Source organism: Lentinula edodes, assembly GCF_021015755.1.
Source record: "Lentinula edodes strain Le(Bin) 0899 ss11 chromosome Unknown C8R40scaffold_16, whole genome shotgun sequence".
NCBI lineage: Eukaryota > Fungi > Basidiomycota > Agaricomycetes > Agaricales > Omphalotaceae > Lentinula > Lentinula edodes.
In genome coordinates, this window is record NW_025764322.1 from 68049 (window position 1) to 87493 (window position 19445).

The window sequence follows — 19445 nt, forward strand, 5'->3', positions numbered from 1 at the left end:
AACATGTGTATGGTGGTAGCGGTCGAACTCGGTCGAAAGAGTATTTAATCTTTCACACTCTCCTTAGCCCTCTTCAGTCCTCTTCATATCGCACATACATAATATGCTATCACGATCAGTCTCATCGCACGGATTTCAACAATGCCTGTACCGGTGCCGATTCGCAGGGTTTTGTCAAAGTCAAACTGATTTGCTATCCACCACAGGCGCTGTATGCTAAAGATTTCTCTTTCAGGTAGGGAAGATTCTTCGAATCACGAGCTGGGAGACGTAAATCTATTGAACCTTAGGCTCCTTCGAGTCCTTCTAGCTGCGCAGCTGACTTTAGAACAAGGTGTTCTCAATTACTCTTATCGATTTTGACCCGAACATAACGTTATAGTTGCAGCCTCAGCCTATTTAAACTTCACCTTCGGATCTAGCCTGACCTTCACAAGACCCCAGCAGACCCCAGCCTTCATTGATGCTCTACGTATCCAGATCCTACAACACTGGGATCCACCTGATGATTGATCATCCGTATGGGGAACCCTTCACTACCATCCAAAACAGAATTCAATACTTGGTCGACGAAGTCATGTCTCCGGAACAAGCTTCTTCCATCCTGAAAGAATGCGCATCCGTAGCTATGAAATCTGGTGTCAGTTTGTCGATCCTGATTCAACGGAAATCTAGCTTGGATGACCATGGTGGCCAGAGTTTACTTTCCCAGAAAGTACTCCAGACCGACGTCAATGACGAAGCGTCATTAAGAATATTGTCTCTCATTATGGAATATGCGGCGTATGAAGAAGGTGATTTTCTTCAAATAGCTGATATACGCCGCGCTTGTATGATAAAGGACGACCAACCTCTGTTTGAATCTGTCCGCAATACAGAATTATACAGAAAATCTGCGGGATCAGCAAAGGCAATCTACCTGGGGAGCACAGGTTTACAGGATACAGTGGTAGTGCAACCAAGGATAACAAACCCTTCGCGAGTATCGAGCAGCAACCGTCACCAACCAGCTTTCACTGCCATTTTGACTATTCCAATGTTCCAGATGAGGATAAGAGGGTTGAATAAAGTAAATCTGGAGTTCATTGCCCAAGGTGCGTTCCTCCTATCTTACTCAAAGATTCAATTCTAAGTGTTAATACCACGCAAAAGGTCGGATGTGGTGCTTGACTTTCCGGAAGGCCATTTACAATCCACAAACTTCGAAAAAGAAAAAATCTTTTTCACTCTGGCGTCGGACTCGCAGGAACACAGAACCTGCGGCGGATACCTGGCAAATCGGTTTGTCATTGACAGACCAAAGCGAATCAACACCGGTACAGGCAACTATCACCTTTCTACCTTCCACTCGCTCGAGTGCGGCCACTGCAGTGAGAGGGGGCTTGGGAGACTCGCAATTGAAGGACAAGGATGAGGTTGAAATTGAGTTGTCGACTAAACCTGGTGAATACCTGGTCTCAGGACCGAATTATTCCCGGGTTCAAGTAGTCAAAGGACAGACCCACGGGATTTACGCATCCCTGGACAGCGGAATATTGAGCTCAAGGTGAGCTGTTTCAGCCAATTCCCCTCTTGGCTTCCGATTACTGAATGATCAACCCGCTTAACAGCGGTAGCATATACATTGAAGAGGACGGCTCGCTGATTGTGATATTGGAAGCTATCCTCGCAATGACCGTTAAACCGAGCAAACAAAAATCAGTGAAAAAGGTGCAGAAAACGGACGAACCCATGGTTGATGACAATGTAGCCTCAGTCTGCCTGTGAGAATTGTTATACAGTATACATGATAACTGTAGTATGTCAGATGGTAGTGAAATGTATTAGCGCTCAGTCAGTGAAGGTCTACTGTCAGTGTTTGATCTGGAACGGCCACCTAAACTGCTGTCTCCAGAGCATTCGTGACTTTGCGCAATCAAACATTTTTTGGGAGATCCTTCAAGGACTTTCTGACAGCAGAGGATAAAGAAAAGCAAACTTTCGTAAGTTTATAACCCTTCTGTATAGATGAAGATGCTAAATTATTCCACTATATCATCGAACAGTCAACGTTGCCGACCCAGCTCGCCTTCATAGTGTATGCGTCAATTGTCATTACTCCGTCCTCATTTACACTCAACTGCTACCCGATATTACGCCCGGGTCTCTATGCCTCTCAAAGCTAAAGCCAAATCCAGCCTCAGCAACTACGATCTTGAAGATCTCCTTCCGCGCTGGCTTCAAACCGCGTATACAACATCGCACATCCAATCAGCGCTCACTACGCTCGATGAACGCGAGGACGCTCGTGTACACTTCAGAGCCGAGTCTATCGAGTCGGTTAGGTCGAAGAATGCGAATCAACACCTTTCTGTGGATGCTGTTCAACCTGGAGGAGCAGGAAAGATAAAAGCTAAATCTAAGGCCGCATCTGAAGCTATATCGAGTCACCTACATTCTTCCGATTCCGCTTTCGACTCTTCGGAGTCGATAAACTTCTACTCCATCGCTTCTGGTACATTGCCAGTCAATCGGCAGAGGAATCGGTACATGGATGTGTTGCCGTATGACCGGACGCGTGTCAAGATCAAGGTTCCTCATTTTGGCAACCCAGGAAGTGTTCATGATCATTTGAGTGGTGACGACAAATCGGAAGGGCTTTATCTCAATGCAAATTGGGTTCAGGAGAAATATGGGAGGAAATGGTGGATAGCGTCCCAAGCGCCGTTAAGGAATACAGCGTATACGTTCTTGAGCCTCTTGCTCGAAGATATGTTTCCTCCTTCTCTCAGTCCTTCAGTTGCTTCTACCTCCTCTAATCCATCTGTACTCGCACTGAAATCGCGCATCAATGAGTCTCATCATTCCCGTCCCCGAACCGTCGTCCAACTGACTCAAAACGTGGAAAGCGGACGACGGAAAGCGCATCCATACTTCCCTGACGTTGTCGGACAAACCATGATCATCGTACCAGATATAACCGATTATCCTTCGTCATCTCCCACTTCAACTTCTGCCTCACAACTGGCAAGTTCAAAGCTCAAAGTGACTCTTGTCGCGCAGGAAGAAATCCGGGAAGCTTGTTGTGTAAAGAGCACAGTCGAGGTTAGGCCTTTCCTTGACGCTGTTGTCGACGACGAGGATAGTGACAAAGACAGTGATGACCTCCCTCTTCGTCCTCGATCTTCTTCCTCTTCTGTTCCTCCAATCCCTTCATCTTCTATTGCTGATAGCGACTCAGACTCAGACCACTACGGTGATTCTTACGATTCATCGACGACGTCCTCCGTCCATCGTAAACCCAAATCCACACGATCGAAAACTTATCCTGCTATCCGATTCACCCATCTCCTCTTCGTCGCCTGGCCAGACCACTCTGTGCCCTCGCCTTCAGACCGCGCAGCATTGTTCGAATTCGTCAGGCTTGTGGATCGGGTCAATCGACAAATGCCTTTCGACGACTCCGGCTCCGGCTCGAGTCAGACGACACATATTCGTCCTGGTGAGACTTCCTCCAAAGATGCGAAGGACAAGATGAAGATTACCTCGAAGGAATCCAAGGCGGTATCTCATGATCAGACCGGTGGCTCGGCCGAAGAAAAGGATGTGGATCTTGACCCACCTATCATTGTCGGATGCTCTGCGGGCATTGGTCGGACAGGCTCGTTCATTGCAATGAACAGTCTTCTCCGGCACGCAGGATTCTTACCTCCACCTGGCGATCTCCAGCATCCCTCTTCTTCTTCTCCTCTCCCTTCTCCTCACCCTCCTCCTTCTACCCAATTATCCCAAACAACTTCATTTCCAACTTCATCTTCATCTTCTACAGCGCCTACCTCGACGACGACGCCTCCATTAGATGCCTCAACAACATCATACAACAGCCACACTCCCGTCGTCGGTCCGCTTGGTCCTCTCCCCACCTCGCTTTCAGCTGACCTTGTCTCGCAAGAGATCGACTCGCTGAGGGAACAAAGAGCAGGGATGGTGCAAAGACCCGAGCAAGCCGTGCTGGTGTATGAGATGATGGTGGGAGCGTATGTGGAGAGGGGGGAGTTGAAACGGTGAGCGGGGAAGTCTGGATGTGGTTAAGAGGCGGCTAGAGATAATGAGGGATTGAGATTGAAATACTTGGAATATTGATGTGTAGGTGCATAACGCAGTATGTACTATTGCAATTGTTCTAATATGTATTTTGACATTGTATGGGTGCTGTTAGCAGAAAGGGCATTAAACGAAAAAAGGCATCGGTGACACTCTTCTTTTTCGACCACATTAGACGTTGCTTATATCGAATACACATTGGCAATGGCCAGTATTTGTATTGCACGTTAACAATCATTTGCTACAAAAGATGTGAAAACGACAAAAGATTTAATGGAAGAGAATCATGGATACAAAACGATTGAGGGATGATGCTATGTATGTAGGAGGAATAGTTATGGGAGAAAAAAAACAACGGATTAAATGAATACTGATCCAAGTCCATGAAAACGTTTAACCAAGGTATTCCCTTCTCGTTAATCTGTGCCAGGACTCAATACTTATCCATCGTGATCGTATTCAGAATGAATCATCGGACTGTCTCTTGCGTCGCCGTAGCTATAGGGCGCTAATCTAATGTCCTCATCGTAGCTCATCCGGGGGGCACGACTTGAATCGTACTCACTGGTACGACCACTATGTCCCCTAATGACTGATTCGCTACTGGTGTGGGCAACGTATGCCGCACGACCCGTCTTCTCGAGGCCGAAGGCTTCATCGAAACCAGTAACTTGAGAAGCGAAACGACTGTGGGTCTCGGGGACGCCACGAATGTAGGCGATGAAGAACCTGAAAGAATACCATATTTCGAGGACAAAATCAGCTGAAAAAAGAAACGGGGAGCAGATGTTAGTTGGGGTTGGGTAGCGTCCACCTAGGCTGAATAAGCACTGACTGAAATTTATCCTGAATAGATTTTAATAGGAGCCAGTCAGCGACATTGTAGCATCGACGGCGACAGTTGACTCACGAGTCCCACAAGGGTCGCCAGATGCTAGTTGGCTTTGCTCCTGAGATGCGATACGCGGCGGGAGTGTACGCCCACCACATAAAACAGGCGAAGAAGATCATCTGCATATATTGAGATCAAACTTCTTTCTCATACAAGCCAAGAGTAGTACTAGCCTCAATGCAAATCGCCAAAGCATTCAGGCCGTCCGCGATGTTCGTCTCTGTCCAGTATTGCGTTGCTGATACAGACGATTAATCATAATCACCTGGAAATGATTCCGCACTTACCGTGTATAACGCGTCCCTCCAGAGCATCAAACTACCAACATCAGCATCAACGTCGTAAACAATCAGGATATCTTGGAAGGCGATACGTCCACTTACCACAAAGGATTGATACCAAGTGAACATAACAATCAATTTGATAGCCAAGAATTTTGCAAGTGGTCTTCGCCCAATGAGTTCCTCTTTAGTGAGGCCATAGAATAGGAACAGGCCGTATAAGGCGACACTACAGTAAGAAATAATATAAGACTGAGGGCAATGACTATAAACCACTGACGACGTACCTGATGCTAACGAAATCAATAGCTTCCAGGTAAACGTTGGCATAACGAGCATTAAAGCCTGCAGATTCGCACAAGACGTTGTACGCTTGACAAATAATTGCGGCGACGGAGATGGCTGAGGAGTTCAAAAACATGAGCGTGTGGTCTGAGGCTTAAGAGGGTGAACGCACCTGGTCTGAAAATGACATACTGCAGGACGGCCCACTAAGAGGATGGAATTATCATCCCACATTCTGTGCCAACATTTTATGCTTCCAAACCTTTAGAGTATACATGAAGTATGGCTGTGGATATTACTTGCGTTAGGAAAAGAGTAAGAACAGCAGTGACGAGTATACCTTTGTCGGCCGATACCGCCAAAAACAGAACTATCAGATGGCAATGAGCATATTTGCCTGGCGGTATAGTGGTCATAAACGAACAGGGAAGGGCAACTTGCGCTTGTCTTTTCGAGCGATAGAACTTTCGGCTTTATGGCCAGTACCAGAAGCAGCAACAAATTCAATAAGTAGCATTCTAACGATTAAGGTTAGTCAGGAGAGAGGATGTACGATCCAAAGAGGCGTACAAAAAGGCACTCAGGGTGAAAGCCTTGATGATTCATGAGTTCTACAGCGTAAATGTGGGTGAAATCACCGACCTCGTATACTAAGTTGAAGCAATTAGTGAAGACATGGCAAACCACAGAATGTTTCACGGACCAACTTCGACCAGTTCATAATATGTGTAGCTTCGAAAGAATCGGTAGGATAGAAATGATATTACGCCATAAACAGGAGGCATGTAGAGAATTCGGAGACTGAAGGATTGCTGAGCATGGGCTGTGGAATGAAAACTTGCACTGACATTTGGCGTTGTTCTGCCGGATTGGTGTAGCTCCTGTACATAAAGTGTTCAATTATGAAGGGGTTGGCTCACTGACTGCGATGTTGCTTACCGACAATGTTGAAGAACTGAGCAGATAGATATTATGACAGTCTATGGGAAGATTTCCATGATAAGATACCAATGAGACAAGGATAAACGGACGTACAGCGGCAGCGCAAGCACCAGCAATAGCCCAGCCTATACGATGAGCATCCCAGTCAATTCCTCCATCCGTCCAAAAGTCAGTTTGATCCACAGCTTGCTGATTATCTGAAGGGCATGTTGGCATTTCAGGGAAACGTTGCGCAGTGCGCAGGCAGTGAATGAATTGTGAGAGTGGAACTTTACAGGTGAGTGCATTTCCTAATTGGAGTGAAGTATTAGTAATCACTTCTCCACGTGCATTTACAGAGCCAACTTCGTCGAGGGATGTCGAGGGTAGAAACTTAACCTAAGGCCTTGGAACAAATACATCATCACTGAACCCAGACTCTGCAATTGTTATCGAAATTTCCATACGACCCATTTCAGGGAAGAAAGATTTTGACGAGCAAACTTGCTCTTGGGAAGGTTCCGGTGACTAAAAATCACCTAAGTGAATTTCGAAAGGCGAGCCATTTGTTGTATCTGCTTATCTCTCAAAAAAGATCTACTTATGTTTCAAACTATAACGATATCACCCACTGACAAGAATAACTTAGTTTACGGGAGAAGGTAGGTAACAGCTGTGTCGGACACTGTCGGACAGTACTAAATTAATGAATCAATACGTATCCTCTTTCAAGTGCATACTGCATTCCTCTGCATTCGAAGAGTCGGTGACACGATCTTAATCAACAAACTTAAAGCTTGTAGGCTTGCTGCGATCTTGAACATTGGTAAATAACAACAACAATACAAACATCCTGTCTTTGCTCTCCCTGATACCCTTCTGATCTCTTCCCTCTTTTCTGCTCGTCTTATCATGCTAAGTCTCTGGATTGCCACACCCTTTTCCTGTCTCTGAATGCTAAAATTAACTACAAATTCTCCCTTTTCTGTTTGATTTTCAGTTATCTGGCATCTTATCAACCAACTGTCATAAACATAAACTATACTAGTCGCATCTGGTTCTAGGATGACTACTATTGTTGTCCTGTAAATAATTTTCCAATGGTTACCTTGTTCCACTGCCTATCTCGAGAAGGAGTTGAAGCCCTTTCTTTTGCCCAAGTTTCAAAATTTTGGATATTGGGATATGCCCGTTTAGCGGCAGCAACCTGAGAGTCATGATCTGGTGCTGCTCCCTCTTCTTTTATCTTATGAACACGTTCAATATCTGCAATGCTAGTTTTTTATGACATAGTTCAGTGTTGTGAGTATTTATGAACATCATTGGTACTTACAGGCCTTTAGTGTGTCCATTGATTGAGATGAGTGTGCGTGCGAGGAAAGCTGGTATGTTGGGTAGAGAACGGCCTGTTGCACGTTCATAGGCTTCTTCTTGCTCTTTCATAGTGCAATGGTCTCCAACAACGCATAGGATCTGCTCTTGAAACAGTTCCGGGCTCTGTGTTGTTATTACTTCATCATTGTCCAACAAAGCTCACTGCCAAATTTACAATACTTACTTTTAGTACTCCGGCAGCGACACGTCCAATATCATCCACAGCCTTGTAATAAATTCAGTCTTGGTTCAATCAAGTGAAAGGATTGCTTACAATAAGCTGTATGGTTGTTGTAGGCTGCAGACCAGCCTTCAAAACTCCAACTGTGATGGATCCAATGGTCCCCTCATAATTCTCCATGAAGAAACCAGGCCGCAGAATGCTAAGCAAAAGCTATCAGTATTCAGAATAAAAACACAAAAAGTTGAGATCGCATACGTCCATGAAAGACCTTTCTTCCCAAGCTCCTTGACATGGCGCTCTATCCTTACCTTAGCCAGTCGGTCTAGGACAGATCTGTCATCATCCCGTTCCCCGCCTCTCTCAACTGAGGATAAGATAAAGTTTGAAACATCGTACTCGAGAGAGATATTTGCTAAAGCCTTTTGACAAGCTCGTTTCAGCTCAAGTCAAAATTCAGAGAAACAGTGGTAATTCTACACACCCTTCCCTGTGCTTCTTCTCCATCGGCATTGGCTCCTAGCCCGGGAAAAGCAAGAATACAACATACACCCCAGATGCCGCCGTTAGATTTAGCTTCTTCGAATATCCTATATATGGAGACGATTGAGTCCAGATTGCCTTCGACAACTGTAACATGTGGTTGCAGTGCCAATGATTTTGCTGAGGGTGATTTTGCGTTACGCGTCAAGGCCAGGACGTGAAATTCGTGTTCCCCAGAGTGCGCTTCCGAATCCGCTGGTCTCAAAGCATGTATCAATGAACTACCTTGCCGTCCAGTAGCTCCAGTCACTAGAACAAGCTTGGGAGTCATCTGGTGGTGGTTTGAAAAGTGGCGAGACGTGAATCAGCACCTTTCTTGATGAGTGTGGAAGGAGTGCGTCTGTAAGCCTGAGAACCCGATATCATCACCTGAATGTCGCCGATCAAAGTTCATTTTTCTACTTGAAATTCAGGAAAAATAGAAGCATTCAAGTCTACGATGAGTTTAGTTACCAAAAGTTTCCCGCATTGTATCTTTAGATCATCTCATTCAGGCTACTTACTTGTTTCACCACTACCCAGCGAGCAAAAAAATCAGATTTATAATCATTTATCCCAGAACCCCGTTGAAGTCGCAAAATAAATACATGTCATCACATCGAGTTGAACTGATATGTCATATTGGATAGATATTAGATTGTTGTATCAGGCTCCTGGCTGACCACCATTATTTTGACGTGACCTATAACTATTCATCTATTCACAGTGGTTGCTGTTTGATGAAGATCAAAAACCACACAGAGCCACACAGGATGTTCTGGGGCACTAGAATGATATATATTGAGCGAGGATTTCATCCTGCCTAGCAAAAACGCAACAATGGCATCCAACCCTTCTGGTACCGCGTTGGAGTCAATTTCTGAAGACATTCTACAAATTTTCAATGATTACCCTGCGGTGAAATATACAAATGGTGGGACACATTGTTTACCACCCATGCTTTATTCTGATAACCTCACTGATATTAGCTGCTTTCTTGGTAAGGCTTAAAGTCATTCTGGGGGCATCGACTCAAACACCTTTTCTCCTAGACAATTTTAATTTATGATTATACATTGACCATCAATTTAGAGGTGAGTTTCCAAGACTCAGAGATCACAAATGAGTATCAATATGTACAGATGAATTCTGTGTGGACGTGAGATCCAACTTCTAGAAATGCCAAAAGATTGGTTACCTGAGATTTCCGCCAGTTTACCATGGAAGTTGCCAAAATTTCTGTTCGTCATCAATCGTTATATTGTTCCACCTATGTTGTTGTAAGTCGAAGGACTGCCATTAGTGTAAATGCTTTCTGAGTAAATGAGATACAATAGCTTTGATGGAATATGTACGTAGGTTTTCCAGAATTTCTTTGAATTCATATCTGACATAGACTAGATATGGACTTCTACAATACCCCATCTGACATGTTTGGATCCATTTTATTGATCATTCACAGAACAAGGAAATGAATGTTTGCCAATAGGTGTCAATTTGTGGCCAAGTTTTCACCTTGGTATTTTTTTGGTTTGTTTGAATTGGACACCTAATGACACACAAAATAACAGGCCTACTCTAGTCTCCCTCGGGACTGTGGAAATGATTCTTATCATCAGAACTTTGGCAATTTGTAAAAGTCCACTCATATTTTTCCATCTCTTTAACCTGATCACCAAATGTAGATCATGAACAACGGGTACGGGAAAACTCACATTAATGTCTTACTAATAGAGAAGCACTGACAGTAAATTCTCTTCAAAAATCATGTTCAAAGAGTATTGGACTTTGCCTTATTGGTTTATTTACCGGTATGGTTTCAGTGGTGTACCAGGTCTGATACTTATGTGCTATATGAAATTGCAGTATCAATGTTATCCTGGTTCCCTGCATCAATCGTGGTAGCAGCCAGAACCACAGGTAAAATGCTATATATCAATTGTTTGGAAACAGTTTGTGAAAAAGTACCAGGCACTTCCGGGACCAATATATTTACAGGCTGTATATTCAATGCTCATGGTATAGTATGGCCAACTTGGTGGGTGAAATTGAAAACACCTCTCCATATCAATTCCAATTTTTAATACTTAAGTAGGATACCACCTGTTATTGTTGAAAGTGAGTGACTTAGACAGTCTCTGACCATTGGATCTAAACCAATGTTATTAGGCACTCTTTGCTTAATGGTAGCTTACAAGGTCCTTGTGCAAGTTGAAAGAATACCAACGTGAGTGTTCCTGCGGGCCAGTGAAACTTCATATTGACAGTGGACACCCACCGAATTCATGATCTCCACTGAACAGATTCCAACTTTTGGCTCGGGACTCGCTTATTTACTTTCTCTTGATGTTCTGTATGTCAATGTTATTGTCAAAAAAATTTGCCTTGCTTCAAATATTGACGGCCCCAAACAGCATTACTTTTGGCCAATTTGTTCATTTTCAGATTTGGCCAGGGTTTCCTAGGTGCATTACTACTAGTGTTTGTGAACCACTCAAGTTTTATGTTTGGAATGTGCTAATTTCAAATGACAAAGACCCTCAACTATTGTTGCTTGTATTTCTGTGAGCCTTTGCATTGAAAAATACCCCTAACTCTCGCTAACTCTTCATAAGGCTGGCCGGATGATGATGAATCTAAAAAGTCTCTCACTTGCACCTGGAGCCACAGAGTTTTTGGATATGGGCACTATTGACTGGCAAGCTGATTCCAATATAATTGGAGAGCTAATCTCTGAATAGAAGAGTTATTTTTGTATCTTATCTTCAAGTTGTTCTTCCACAGCTTTGCATAATATCCTCCTTTCAGTTGTCACCATGACGGATACCCGATAGATATCTGCGATTAGTACACAACAAACTCTGTACATGCAATTGGATCAGGTGGATGATTTGTGGGCCAATTGCTGGAAGATAGACAGACACCAGCCTCCAAATTTGTGGAGACCTCATGGTCAAACAGGTAGTGTTTCAACCATTCAATAAGTAAATGGATATCCGAGCTACCTCATTCCTGTCGCACCTTGAGTATACTTTCACTAGTTATTTTGAATAGAGAATTAGGATCGAGATCCATTTCTACAGCCACAAACATCCGCAACACGTACCGTAAATTAGTTTCAAGCTAAAACCTAAACTGGCTCACATTACAGATCGCTTGAAGAAGGCTTATTCTTGAGCTTGAGGCCTCGGGCTTGATACACATCGTTATTATATGTATGAATATCAGCGAAAACGAACATTAAAAATGCAAAGTAACTCATCCGACCACATCGAGTTCCTTGGTCCGGATACTTTGAATGTGCATACGCCGTAGTAATTGGGCTTCTACGTTTCACGCGACTAGTACAACCTAAATGGATAAGAGATATTACACGAGTGTTGAGTGCAGGTAAGTTCCCAGAGCAAGCAATGAAGATTCAGTTTTACGGTTAGTCATGTAATATCATTATCATTATCATAAGATTTAGACTGAATATATATGTGCATATGCACGCAAAGCTTTGACAAAGACGAACGTTCAATAGGAATAACCTAAAATTAAGTCAAAGTGAATTGAAGCAAAAAGTTAATTTGGTTCATCGCTTCAACGAAAATTTCAACTTACGGAAGTGAGGATTTTCCCGGTCCGTTATGTCTTTTTCACCATTCTGTGCTCCTAGTTCCTTCACCTGTTCCGGTGTGAGGCCCTGAGCTTCAGCTGCCTTGTCCCGAACATGATTCTGATAAGCGAGGTAAAACCTCCATGTTAGAACGAAGACAACTAGAAATGAAAAAGTGTGATAGGTAGTTAATGAATTCGTCTCATCACATGAAGACTGAAAAGCCAGCATACATTCTAATCCCAAGCATATTGAACATGCAATAAGCGCAGGGATATATCTCGGTGCGTCTACAGCTCGGAAAAACTGTGATCCACCTGCGTTGCCAACGCAGTAGGCGATGAACATTATACTGGAGACCGCCGACTTCTTGGTACGACCGCCGACGTTCGAGGGGACATGCATCCATAGAAGCAAGCCATTAATGTTAGTTGTCATTGTCTGGGAATATGAATACCGAGTTAGTCCAGTCAAACGTGAACGATGAAGAAAGGAGGATAATTCCCGCTTTAAGGGAAATGAATGAAGTACTCACCATAAAGTACATTCCAAACTTGATCCATCTAAAATCGGTCGAACTGGGGAGCAAAGCTAGTGCCAGAAGACCAATGAAGCCAGGAATGATGGAGAATAACTATCCCGAAATACTGAGTTGGATTAATCAGAAAGGAAGGATTGCGTACCATAAGCAAAAATCGCATATTAGGGAAGCGGCAAAGGTATCCCACAATAAGGAACCAAATGATGGACATAGCCTGGCGAGGAATATCATAGAGTATTGTTTCCAAAGAAGTGAATCCGAAGCTCGTGTAGACCAGACTTCCAAACTGCGTACAGAAGCACCGTCAGAATGTATTCCATCGCATGTATATCTCCACCTACAGAAGTGATACCTCCGTTCGGCAAACCGGCGAGGACGACACTGCAAAACAGAAACCATGTGGAGGGGTCTAGGAAGGCTTCCAGAATTTGATCCCTTTTCCACTCTCTCCGACTGTGGTGATCTGTTCCAGTTTTGTTGGCAACGATCCGGGCTTGAGCGATACGACGTTCTTCTTGAGATATCCATGCGACTTCACGAGGTGTTCCTAGAAGGAACCAGCAAAAGAACGAAAGCAGGATAGTAGTCCCACCAAGAAAGAAGGAAATTCTGATGATTGAATGGATTCCGATAAGCCAATTATGGTGAGAGATTAACATCAGGAAGACGACTCTCACCCCTTCCAAGCGGCTAAACCAGAACCGTGTTTTTTGGCACTATCACCGATGGCATACATGCAAAGGGACACGATGACGCCGAATCCAGAGTTTGCAGTTCCCCATATAATGGACCGGCTGCAGACATTTTTCATAAGATAGATGCGGACGGTCAGAGAGGACATACAAACCTAGCATGCTCGCTCGTCTTATACCAGGTTCCGATAATTAGAAGGAAAGATGGTGAGATGGTGCATTCGAATAGACCCTGTAGAGTACGTAGGACCATGAGACCGGCCCAGTTGTGGGCTAGAAAGAACGTTTAAGTTTCAAGCCTATTCGAGTGGTACTTTGAATGACTCACCGAACGCAGTACATAGCACGATGACACCCCAAAAGAACATGAGAACGGACAATGTCTTTCCAACAGACACTCGCTGCATTAGATAACTCATTGGGAACTCGAAGACCCTATGAAACATGAGGTCAGCGGATGAACCGGTGGACGAAGATGTGGCGCGGACCAACTTACAGGTATGAGAGGTAAAAGATACTGTCATAGATCGTAAGTTTACATTGGGGAAAAGAGAATCAAGAATTAACTAACGTTGAGAGCCTATTACAAGGAAAGTATAAGTAACAGTAAAGGAAAGCAGCGAATGGAACGCACCAAGAATATTGCTGGCCGACAAGATGGTTGTCCTGCCGAAAATTAAACAAAGCCTGCGTAGAAATACCAGTTTTATCTGCTTGCTGGACTCCGTACGCAACCCACATCAAAGGGAGAAGAACCCAATCCTATTACGAGGTTGTCAGGATAATCTGGCCAGTATAAAGATCCTTACTTACAATCTTCTTCAGCAGCTTTCTGTATTGCTCCTCAGAGTAATCCGTTTCACGGACTTCGTCAAATTCGACTTGGGGGAATAAAGTCTCATCAGCGTCGGAAACCGACTTCTTCTCGCTGAGGGAACTGGCCTGGTTCGACATCTTTGCTGGTGGTTGCAGAGAGAGTCGGGCACCTTGATAAAGGGGAAAAGGTCGAGGTCACCCTGAGAAGTAGTCGCGACTCTTTATACTCGGTAATGTGGGCGTCTGTCAGCACTCGAACATGGTGAAGTTCAAGCAATCCTAGATTCACGCGTGAACCTCACATTGAAATGAAGTGGCTCACGTAATAGGGTATGATAAGTACTTAGGAACGCTTTAACCATTTACGGAAGGCTATGTATTCAGATCCAAATCATTGCTGCTTGGCTTCGTTCCCCCGCGTTCCCCCACTGTGTACGTTTCTTCCACAAACAATCGTTTAACGACACCAGTCCAATTTACGACAAAGGCAAAAAGGTTGAAGAAAAAAAACTCAAAGAATTACACTCAAGATCAATAAAGTTGCAAGTGTATATAGATATACATTGTTACCGCTGCTATATAGTCTCATTAAAATTAGCCCGCATTCCCAAGCCATACGGATTGCCTTGATCAATGATTTCAAGACTTCGGGCGAGGTCAGTATTATTTTTTGAGGATTGGTGCGTTGTCACTCAGCTCTTCAGTTCGTCCCAGACTAACTCTGCCAGCACTACAGTCCCCGTGAAAAGCTCCAACTCGTTCGTTAGAGTTAGCTCGCACAAAAGAAAATTATCACCGAATTACGGCGAGTGTGTCATGCTGACTCGAAAGTTTGACAGTCTTTCCAAATTGTTCGCGGCTGGCAGCAGATTTTGTTTTTAGCGAACTTCACAGGTTCAAACTAACGCCACAATCTGGTTCTAGCTATGGTACGCTATGGTACGCCGTAGACCCCCCTCATTGACTTTCTGACTTAACCCAAACACCACAGTGCCTTTTACCATAACCATCCCACTCTTTTATCAACCAGTCAAACGCCTTAACACCTCCGAATCTTATCGATCTTATCCTTAGTCCCCCCAAGCCGCGGAGCACTGTGATGATAAAATCTCGTTGAATTTTCTCCATTTACGTCTCTTTCGGAGTCTTCACGTCTCTTTGCAGCTCTTTACCCAACAAATGGAATGTTCGTCGGTACGTTGTGTATCACGTACATACATAATTTGCGATTGCTTATATTGGTATAGTCTGCATTGGATCGGCAGGTTGAGGTAAGTAACCACAGGTCAGACAGAGGATGTTCGGCGTGCGAGTAGCTTCATAACAGGGGGCCAGGTCCCTCTGGATCGTCCACCCCTTGCGCATGTACAGTGGGTGGGATTGAAAAAGAAACTGACCTAGTTTGAGATTGACTAAAATCATTGGTAAGACTCAAAGAATATGGTGTCGCAACAATCTGATCAGTGCAATCTTCAGACACAGAAAAAAGACGGAGGAAAGAAACAAGCGATCGTGATTTTACAAGATATCTGCGAGATTGCGACGAGGTATAGCACGATATCCATCGGACAATATGTCCCTTGTGATCTACAGTTACTGCGTTATTGCACAAGTCCATTGACCATCGTTACAATGTTGCCCGTTTTCTTTTTCGAGTAACTCGTCATATTTAATGCTATCCGATCTAGTGATGCGGTCTAAGTCCTAGTCTAGGGCTGCGGAGACAGTGCTAGATTTAGTGGCGGTTGGGGTCCACCTGGTCAACAGCACTGAGAGTCGGGGGTTATGTTTGTGTTTTCTAAAAAAAGATATCCTGAAATCGTTGATACCGAACGCGATCATTCACCCCATTTGCATAACAGTTTCAATCGTATTTCATGAATGCTCTCCTAGCTCAACCTCCACCACTTCAAGTATCCGAATCAGTCTGAGGTCGATTCAAGTGATCGAAGCTGCCTGCCAGTCGCGGCCACCTCGTATATCTCTTCTCCCGGTCCCGGTGCCGAGCCCATTAAATTTGTTGTAGGTCAATCGTGCTGTGGGCGTTGATTGAATTCTGCGATTTTCTTGCTAAACTTCTAAGTACCCTCGGATACATTTGACCCAGCCGAGGATCTCCCCAGCTTGGAGGGTAATCATTGTGACGGGATCCAGGTCCAGAGGTGTGAATGTCTCCACTCGACGCTGATTCTCTGATAGTAGTATAGTAATGGATTTGGGCTTGCTTTGCGCGTTACAATATGTGACTATGCTGGTAAATAAAGCCAATCGTACTTGTTGTTTCTCGCTTTGATTTTTCGTTTCGAATCGTATAAGCCATATATGAACCTCTGATGAACCAATGCCACAAGAGTTGGAACGTGTTGAAGAAGGCAGAGCACCGGGTCTTGAAGAGATCATATGCTTGGCTTGAAAGATCCTCGCAGTGATGTTAGAAAATCTGCGGAAACCCTCATGAAGCTGGAAACCCGTGTTGAGATGTTTTTCCGCCGCTGTTTTACGGTTCTCCTACTATGTAGTATGTGTTTCCCACTCGGTAACAATGCCGCAATGTGGATTCTCGATTTTCTTGCTCCGATCATGTACTACAATCCCTCAAATCCAAATATGAGTTTGGGGATGTAATTATCTGCAGAAGAGATAAATATTTCTCGGGAACTCACATAGGTCAGGCTCCAGAAGGATCAGGAACCATTTTATGTTGTTCCGGATGAAGAACGACAGAACGAGTCTTAGGATGATTGACGCTCGTAAAGTTGGAGGAATAGGGAGGAATGGGTTGCATAATAAATGATAGTCTAGAGGCCATGGAAGACTCATGGAAGTGGGAGCGGTACAGGATACTAGATGTCATACTAGTACATATTTCTTCTCAAAAAGGATCTCACAGTAAGTAGACTATTAAACGGTCATTGCCATATCAGACTTTTCGTCAAACGGACTATTCAAAGTCAGAAAACTTACCACTTCATCCTTCGAAGAATCCTTGGTGATTTTCTTGACCTTATCCCAACCCAAAAGATCGACGGATTCAACCATGGGTGATGAGGTAGAGTCGTTGGAAGAGCTCAAGATCGAGCGACTTATCGAGTGGGCTGAAGGGTCAGAGAGGGCGACGAGGATATCTGTGGCTTCGAAACCCCTGGGAAGTAAAGAAAGATAAGACACGGATGCGCAATCTACAGAACGATCAAGAAGGTCACGGAACATTTACAGAATCTGGTGTTTCCCGGCCACCTCCACGACCTTTCCACAAACCAACTTCCCAATCTGCCCCTTCACTTGTTTCTTTTGTGCGTCACTCAGGTTCACCTTCTCCAAGGGCACACTACTTATATCACCGGTACTATTACTGTTCATGATGAACGCAAGATTCCCACCCCGGCCTTGAACCTTACCAGAATCCACGTACTCGTCGATCTCTTTGAGCACTTTGACTTTGGCGTAATCAGAGTCAGTGGGGGTCTTTTGGAGGAGGAAGTTGACTATCATGGCCCCTGAATGACCGTTGTACTGGGTGATGTGTTGTATGGCGAGAAGGCTGGGGTTAGAGATAGGGATCAACTTGGGAATAGAAATGGCGTGTTGGTCAACATGACTGGCACTGGAGCTTCCTAATATCAATTTAGAAGCTTGGTTTGAAAAGTTAGGCGTAGACAATAAAATTTCACGACTTTTGACGAACAGAAAGCCTTTCGGTCTTTGGCTTCGAGTTCAGGGTAAGGTGTCTGAATCAACCACTTCGGCTCCCCTGTATTCTTGGCCTATCAGTATGATCAGCATCCTTCACTGGCAACTGCACTAAAGCAATCACCTGAGAGGTAAAACGCAACGAGCGCGAAGAGAGAGAAGCAGGTAAAGCATGCACTGTGGCAATCATGTACCCTGCCATGACTGCAACACCGTAGTGAAGGACGAGCATGATAATCGTTGGAAAGGAGCAGGTTATAAGTCGGGCGAGGTCTTAAGTCTTGAAACCTATCTCTGGCCGGCAGAGAAGGGAATGGGAGCAGAGATAAAAGATAAAAAAGTGTGAAAAAGCTCGTTATAAGTGTATCGAAGCACCGACGGAATGCACACGTCCAAAACCGTCCGATGATAGGACTTGGGAGGGACAAGATTTACGCTTCCTTCATACTTAGCTCTTTCCGGTGCTATCTTTAGGGAGACGCAAGAACGAAAAAGGCCGTGCAGCACGAAATTGAGTTCTTCCTACTAATTCCAAGCGCCAACAAGGATTTTTATAATCGACTGCGATTTGTCGGAAGCTTTGAGTGAAAATTCATCAGTTGCGATGCAGAATGAGAACGAGAATGACGGGAGGGCTCGGGAGGGAAAGTTGGAAAAATCAAAGACCAATATTATTCGTTATCTGTTATCTTATCACATTCTTCCCTCTCTTCTCTCCATCTACCGCACAAAAAATGAACGAAGATCGACATAATCCAGAGATGATGTCTCTAATATCGCCTGATACAGTGATAAAGTAGGTGTGTATCTCTCTTCTGATTCATACAAAAGTAATCCGAGGAGCTCATCGACCGTCCTCTTCTCTTCTCTTCTTTCTTTATTCGCGATTCTTTCTACACTACGCAATTTTTTTAAACTCAAAGAGTTAGCTCGACATTGGACAAATCCGTCGGGAAGAAGAATCTTGTTGATGGTAGTCCAGAGACGTGCTGGACAAGTCAACAGGTACGTTCTCGCATAAAGAGGGTTGTTTAACCCACTAGATGTACTCTTTTCTTGTAGGGTCTTCCACAAACAATCACCCTCATCTTACCTTCCTCCTCACCACGCGGCGTCATCCCGAAATTACTCTCAATAACCTTTCAAGGTGGCTTTGTCGGTCGTACCTGTGCGATTCATGCCCGGTCTGTCGATCGCACCCATTCCGATTTACCGGGAAAAGCAAATTGGAGGCTCCTCACGTACATTTACCCCGAGGACGCGAATCGGAAGCAGACTTTCACGTTGCCTTCGTTATCTGATGCTGCGTTTATCGCACCACCTTCTGCGCCAATATCACCATCGGGTCTATCAACACTACCTGCGACTGCATCCATGCCATCGCATTTTACGGATCTTGGCAACACGTATACTGGAAATCCAACATCTGAGATGGAACACGATGTCAATAAGCTTGGAATCACCGCTCTCAGACTTACGTTCGAAACAAGCTCGGACTTCTTCGGTAGAGTGACGGTATATGATCTAGACTTGAAGGGATATCTCGCATGACCGCAGTCATTCCTC

The 19445-nt window shown here is 44.4% G+C and overlaps 8 protein-coding genes across 8 annotated transcripts; 4 read left to right on the forward strand and 4 right to left on the reverse strand.

Moving 5' to 3' along the window:
* The first annotated feature begins 321 nt into the window (after positions 1–321).
* On the forward strand, positions 322–1892 carry C8R40DRAFT_177358 (uncharacterized protein). Its single transcript, XM_046234258.1, has 4 exons — positions 322–334; positions 395–1094; positions 1153–1546; positions 1611–1892. The coding sequence occupies exons 2-4, from the start codon at positions 464–466 to the stop codon at positions 1765–1767; spliced, it is 1182 nt and encodes a 393-aa protein (XP_046086657.1). The 5' UTR covers positions 322–334; positions 395–463; the 3' UTR covers positions 1768–1892.
* Positions 1893–2208: 316 nt separating this feature from the next.
* Positions 2209–4011, forward strand: C8R40DRAFT_1029616 (protein-tyrosine phosphatase-like protein; the record flags this gene model as incomplete). Its single annotated transcript, XM_046223127.1, has 5 exons — positions 2209–2289; positions 2386–2596; positions 2636–3124; positions 3227–3481; positions 3578–4011. Coding segments are annotated over 5 exons (1470 nt in total), but the record flags the coding sequence as incomplete, so codon positions are not given.
* A 512-nt stretch (positions 4012–4523) lies between these two features.
* C8R40DRAFT_1044465 (DUF300-domain-containing protein) lies at positions 4524–6699 on the reverse strand (the record flags this gene model as incomplete). Its single annotated transcript, XM_046224227.1, has 16 exons — positions 4524–4846; positions 4919–4929; positions 4994–5094; positions 5116–5213; positions 5263–5293; positions 5359–5485; positions 5544–5658; positions 5714–5747; positions 5804–5827; positions 5882–5911; positions 5966–6059; positions 6112–6134; positions 6249–6342; positions 6390–6422; positions 6481–6521; positions 6577–6699. The coding sequence occupies 16 exons, from the start codon at positions 6697–6699 to the stop codon at positions 4524–4526; spliced, it is 1302 nt and encodes a 433-aa protein (XP_046086659.1).
* A 765-nt stretch (positions 6700–7464) lies between these two features.
* On the reverse strand, positions 7465–8959 carry C8R40DRAFT_1250588 (NAD(P)-binding protein). Its single transcript, XM_046233690.1, has 6 exons — positions 8502–8959; positions 8276–8439; positions 8111–8219; positions 8021–8062; positions 7796–7959; positions 7465–7736 (listed from the first exon to the last, which is right to left on the reverse strand). The coding sequence occupies exons 1-6, from the start codon at positions 8829–8831 to the stop codon at positions 7535–7537; spliced, it is 1011 nt and encodes a 336-aa protein (XP_046086660.1). The 5' UTR covers positions 8832–8959; the 3' UTR covers positions 7465–7534.
* Positions 8960–9199: 240 nt separating this feature from the next.
* Positions 9200–11731, forward strand: C8R40DRAFT_1102360 (uncharacterized protein). The gene is made up of 20 exons (XM_046227991.1): positions 9200–9473; positions 9529–9539; positions 9592–9633; positions 9682–9698; positions 9754–9819; positions 9877–9890; positions 9941–9971; positions 10029–10058; positions 10111–10172; positions 10225–10238; positions 10317–10350; positions 10406–10459; positions 10511–10577; positions 10635–10657; positions 10709–10766; positions 10843–10892; positions 10954–11020; positions 11076–11103; positions 11155–11557; positions 11681–11731. The coding sequence occupies exons 1-19, from the start codon at positions 9380–9382 to the stop codon at positions 11278–11280; spliced, it is 888 nt and encodes a 295-aa protein (XP_046086661.1). The 5' UTR covers positions 9200–9379; the 3' UTR covers positions 11281–11557; positions 11681–11731.
* On the reverse strand, positions 11726–14512 carry C8R40DRAFT_1102362 (MFS general substrate transporter). Its single transcript, XM_046227992.1, has 13 exons — positions 14187–14512; positions 14008–14135; positions 13945–13953; positions 13870–13890; positions 13702–13808; positions 13529–13646; positions 13359–13475; positions 13023–13290; positions 12824–12967; positions 12676–12774; positions 12374–12581; positions 12146–12301; positions 11726–12072 (listed from the first exon to the last, which is right to left on the reverse strand). The coding sequence occupies exons 1-13, from the start codon at positions 14325–14327 to the stop codon at positions 12059–12061; spliced, it is 1530 nt and encodes a 509-aa protein (XP_046086662.1). The 5' UTR covers positions 14328–14512; the 3' UTR covers positions 11726–12058.
* Positions 14513–16937: 2425 nt separating this feature from the next.
* Positions 16938–18518, reverse strand: C8R40DRAFT_1102401 (uncharacterized protein). Its single transcript, XM_046227993.1, has 4 exons — positions 18004–18518; positions 17875–17953; positions 17154–17821; positions 16938–17087 (listed from the first exon to the last, which is right to left on the reverse strand). The coding sequence occupies exons 1-3, from the start codon at positions 18109–18111 to the stop codon at positions 17400–17402; spliced, it is 609 nt and encodes a 202-aa protein (XP_046086663.1). The 5' UTR covers positions 18112–18518; the 3' UTR covers positions 16938–17087; positions 17154–17399.
* Positions 18519–18643: 125 nt separating this feature from the next.
* Positions 18644–19430, forward strand: C8R40DRAFT_1069191 (uncharacterized protein; the record flags this gene model as incomplete). Its single annotated transcript, XM_046226086.1, has 3 exons — positions 18644–18675; positions 18803–18884; positions 18942–19430. The coding sequence occupies 3 exons, from the start codon at positions 18644–18646 to the stop codon at positions 19428–19430; spliced, it is 603 nt and encodes a 200-aa protein (XP_046086664.1).
* Positions 19431–19445: the final 15 nt, after the last annotated feature.

Excerpts from the sequence above, each read along its gene's own strand:
- C8R40DRAFT_177358 (XM_046234258.1), top strand. The coding sequence starts at position 464 with ATGCTCTACGTATCCAGATCCTACAACACTGGGATCCACCTGATGATT. Across the intron at positions 1,095-1,152 it reads TCTGGAGTTCATTGCCCAAG|GTCGGATGTGGTGCTTGACT; the intron begins GTGCGTTCCTCC and ends ACCACGCAAAAG. Across the intron at positions 1,547-1,610 it reads AGCGGAATATTGAGCTCAAG|CGGTAGCATATACATTGAAG; the intron begins GTGAGCTGTTTC and ends CCCGCTTAACAG.
- C8R40DRAFT_1250588 (XM_046233690.1), bottom strand. The coding sequence starts at position 8,831 with ATGACTCCCAAGCTTGTTCTAGTGACTGGAGCTACTGGACGGCAAGGT. Across the intron at positions 8,220-8,275 it reads AAGAAAGGTCTTTCATGGAC|CATTCTGCGGCCTGGTTTCT; the intron begins GTATGCGATCTC and ends GCTTTTGCTTAG. Across the intron at positions 8,063-8,110 it reads CAACAACCATACAGCTTATT|GCTGTGGATGATATTGGACG; the intron begins GTAAGCAATCCT and ends ATTTATTACAAG.
- C8R40DRAFT_1102360 (XM_046227991.1), top strand. The coding sequence starts at position 9,380 with ATGGCATCCAACCCTTCTGGTACCGCGTTGGAGTCAATTTCTGAAGAC. Across the intron at positions 10,351-10,405 it reads CCTTATTGGTTTATTTACCG|TATCAATGTTATCCTGGTTC; the intron begins GTATGGTTTCAG and ends ATGAAATTGCAG. Across the intron at positions 10,578-10,634 it reads GGTATAGTATGGCCAACTTG|GATACCACCTGTTATTGTTG; the intron begins GTGGGTGAAATT and ends ATACTTAAGTAG.
- C8R40DRAFT_1102362 (XM_046227992.1), bottom strand. The coding sequence starts at position 14,327 with ATGTCGAACCAGGCCAGTTCCCTCAGCGAGAAGAAGTCGGTTTCCGAC. Across the intron at positions 13,476-13,528 it reads AAGACGAGCGAGCATGCTAG|CCGGTCCATTATATGGGGAA; the intron begins GTTTGTATGTCC and ends AAATGTCTGCAG. Across the intron at positions 12,968-13,022 it reads CGAACGGAGGTATCACTTCT|TTTGGAAGTCTGGTCTACAC; the intron begins GTAGGTGGAGAT and ends TTCTGTACGCAG.
- C8R40DRAFT_1102401 (XM_046227993.1), bottom strand. The coding sequence starts at position 18,111 with ATGCTCGTCCTTCACTACGGTGTTGCAGTCATGGCAGGGTACATGATT. Across the intron at positions 17,954-18,003 it reads CGTTGCGTTTTACCTCTCAG|GCCAAGAATACAGGGGAGCC; the intron begins GTGATTGCTTTA and ends TCATACTGATAG. Across the intron at positions 17,822-17,874 it reads CAAAGACCGAAAGGCTTTCT|CTTCTAAATTGATATTAGGA; the intron begins GTTCGTCAAAAG and ends TTTCAAACCAAG.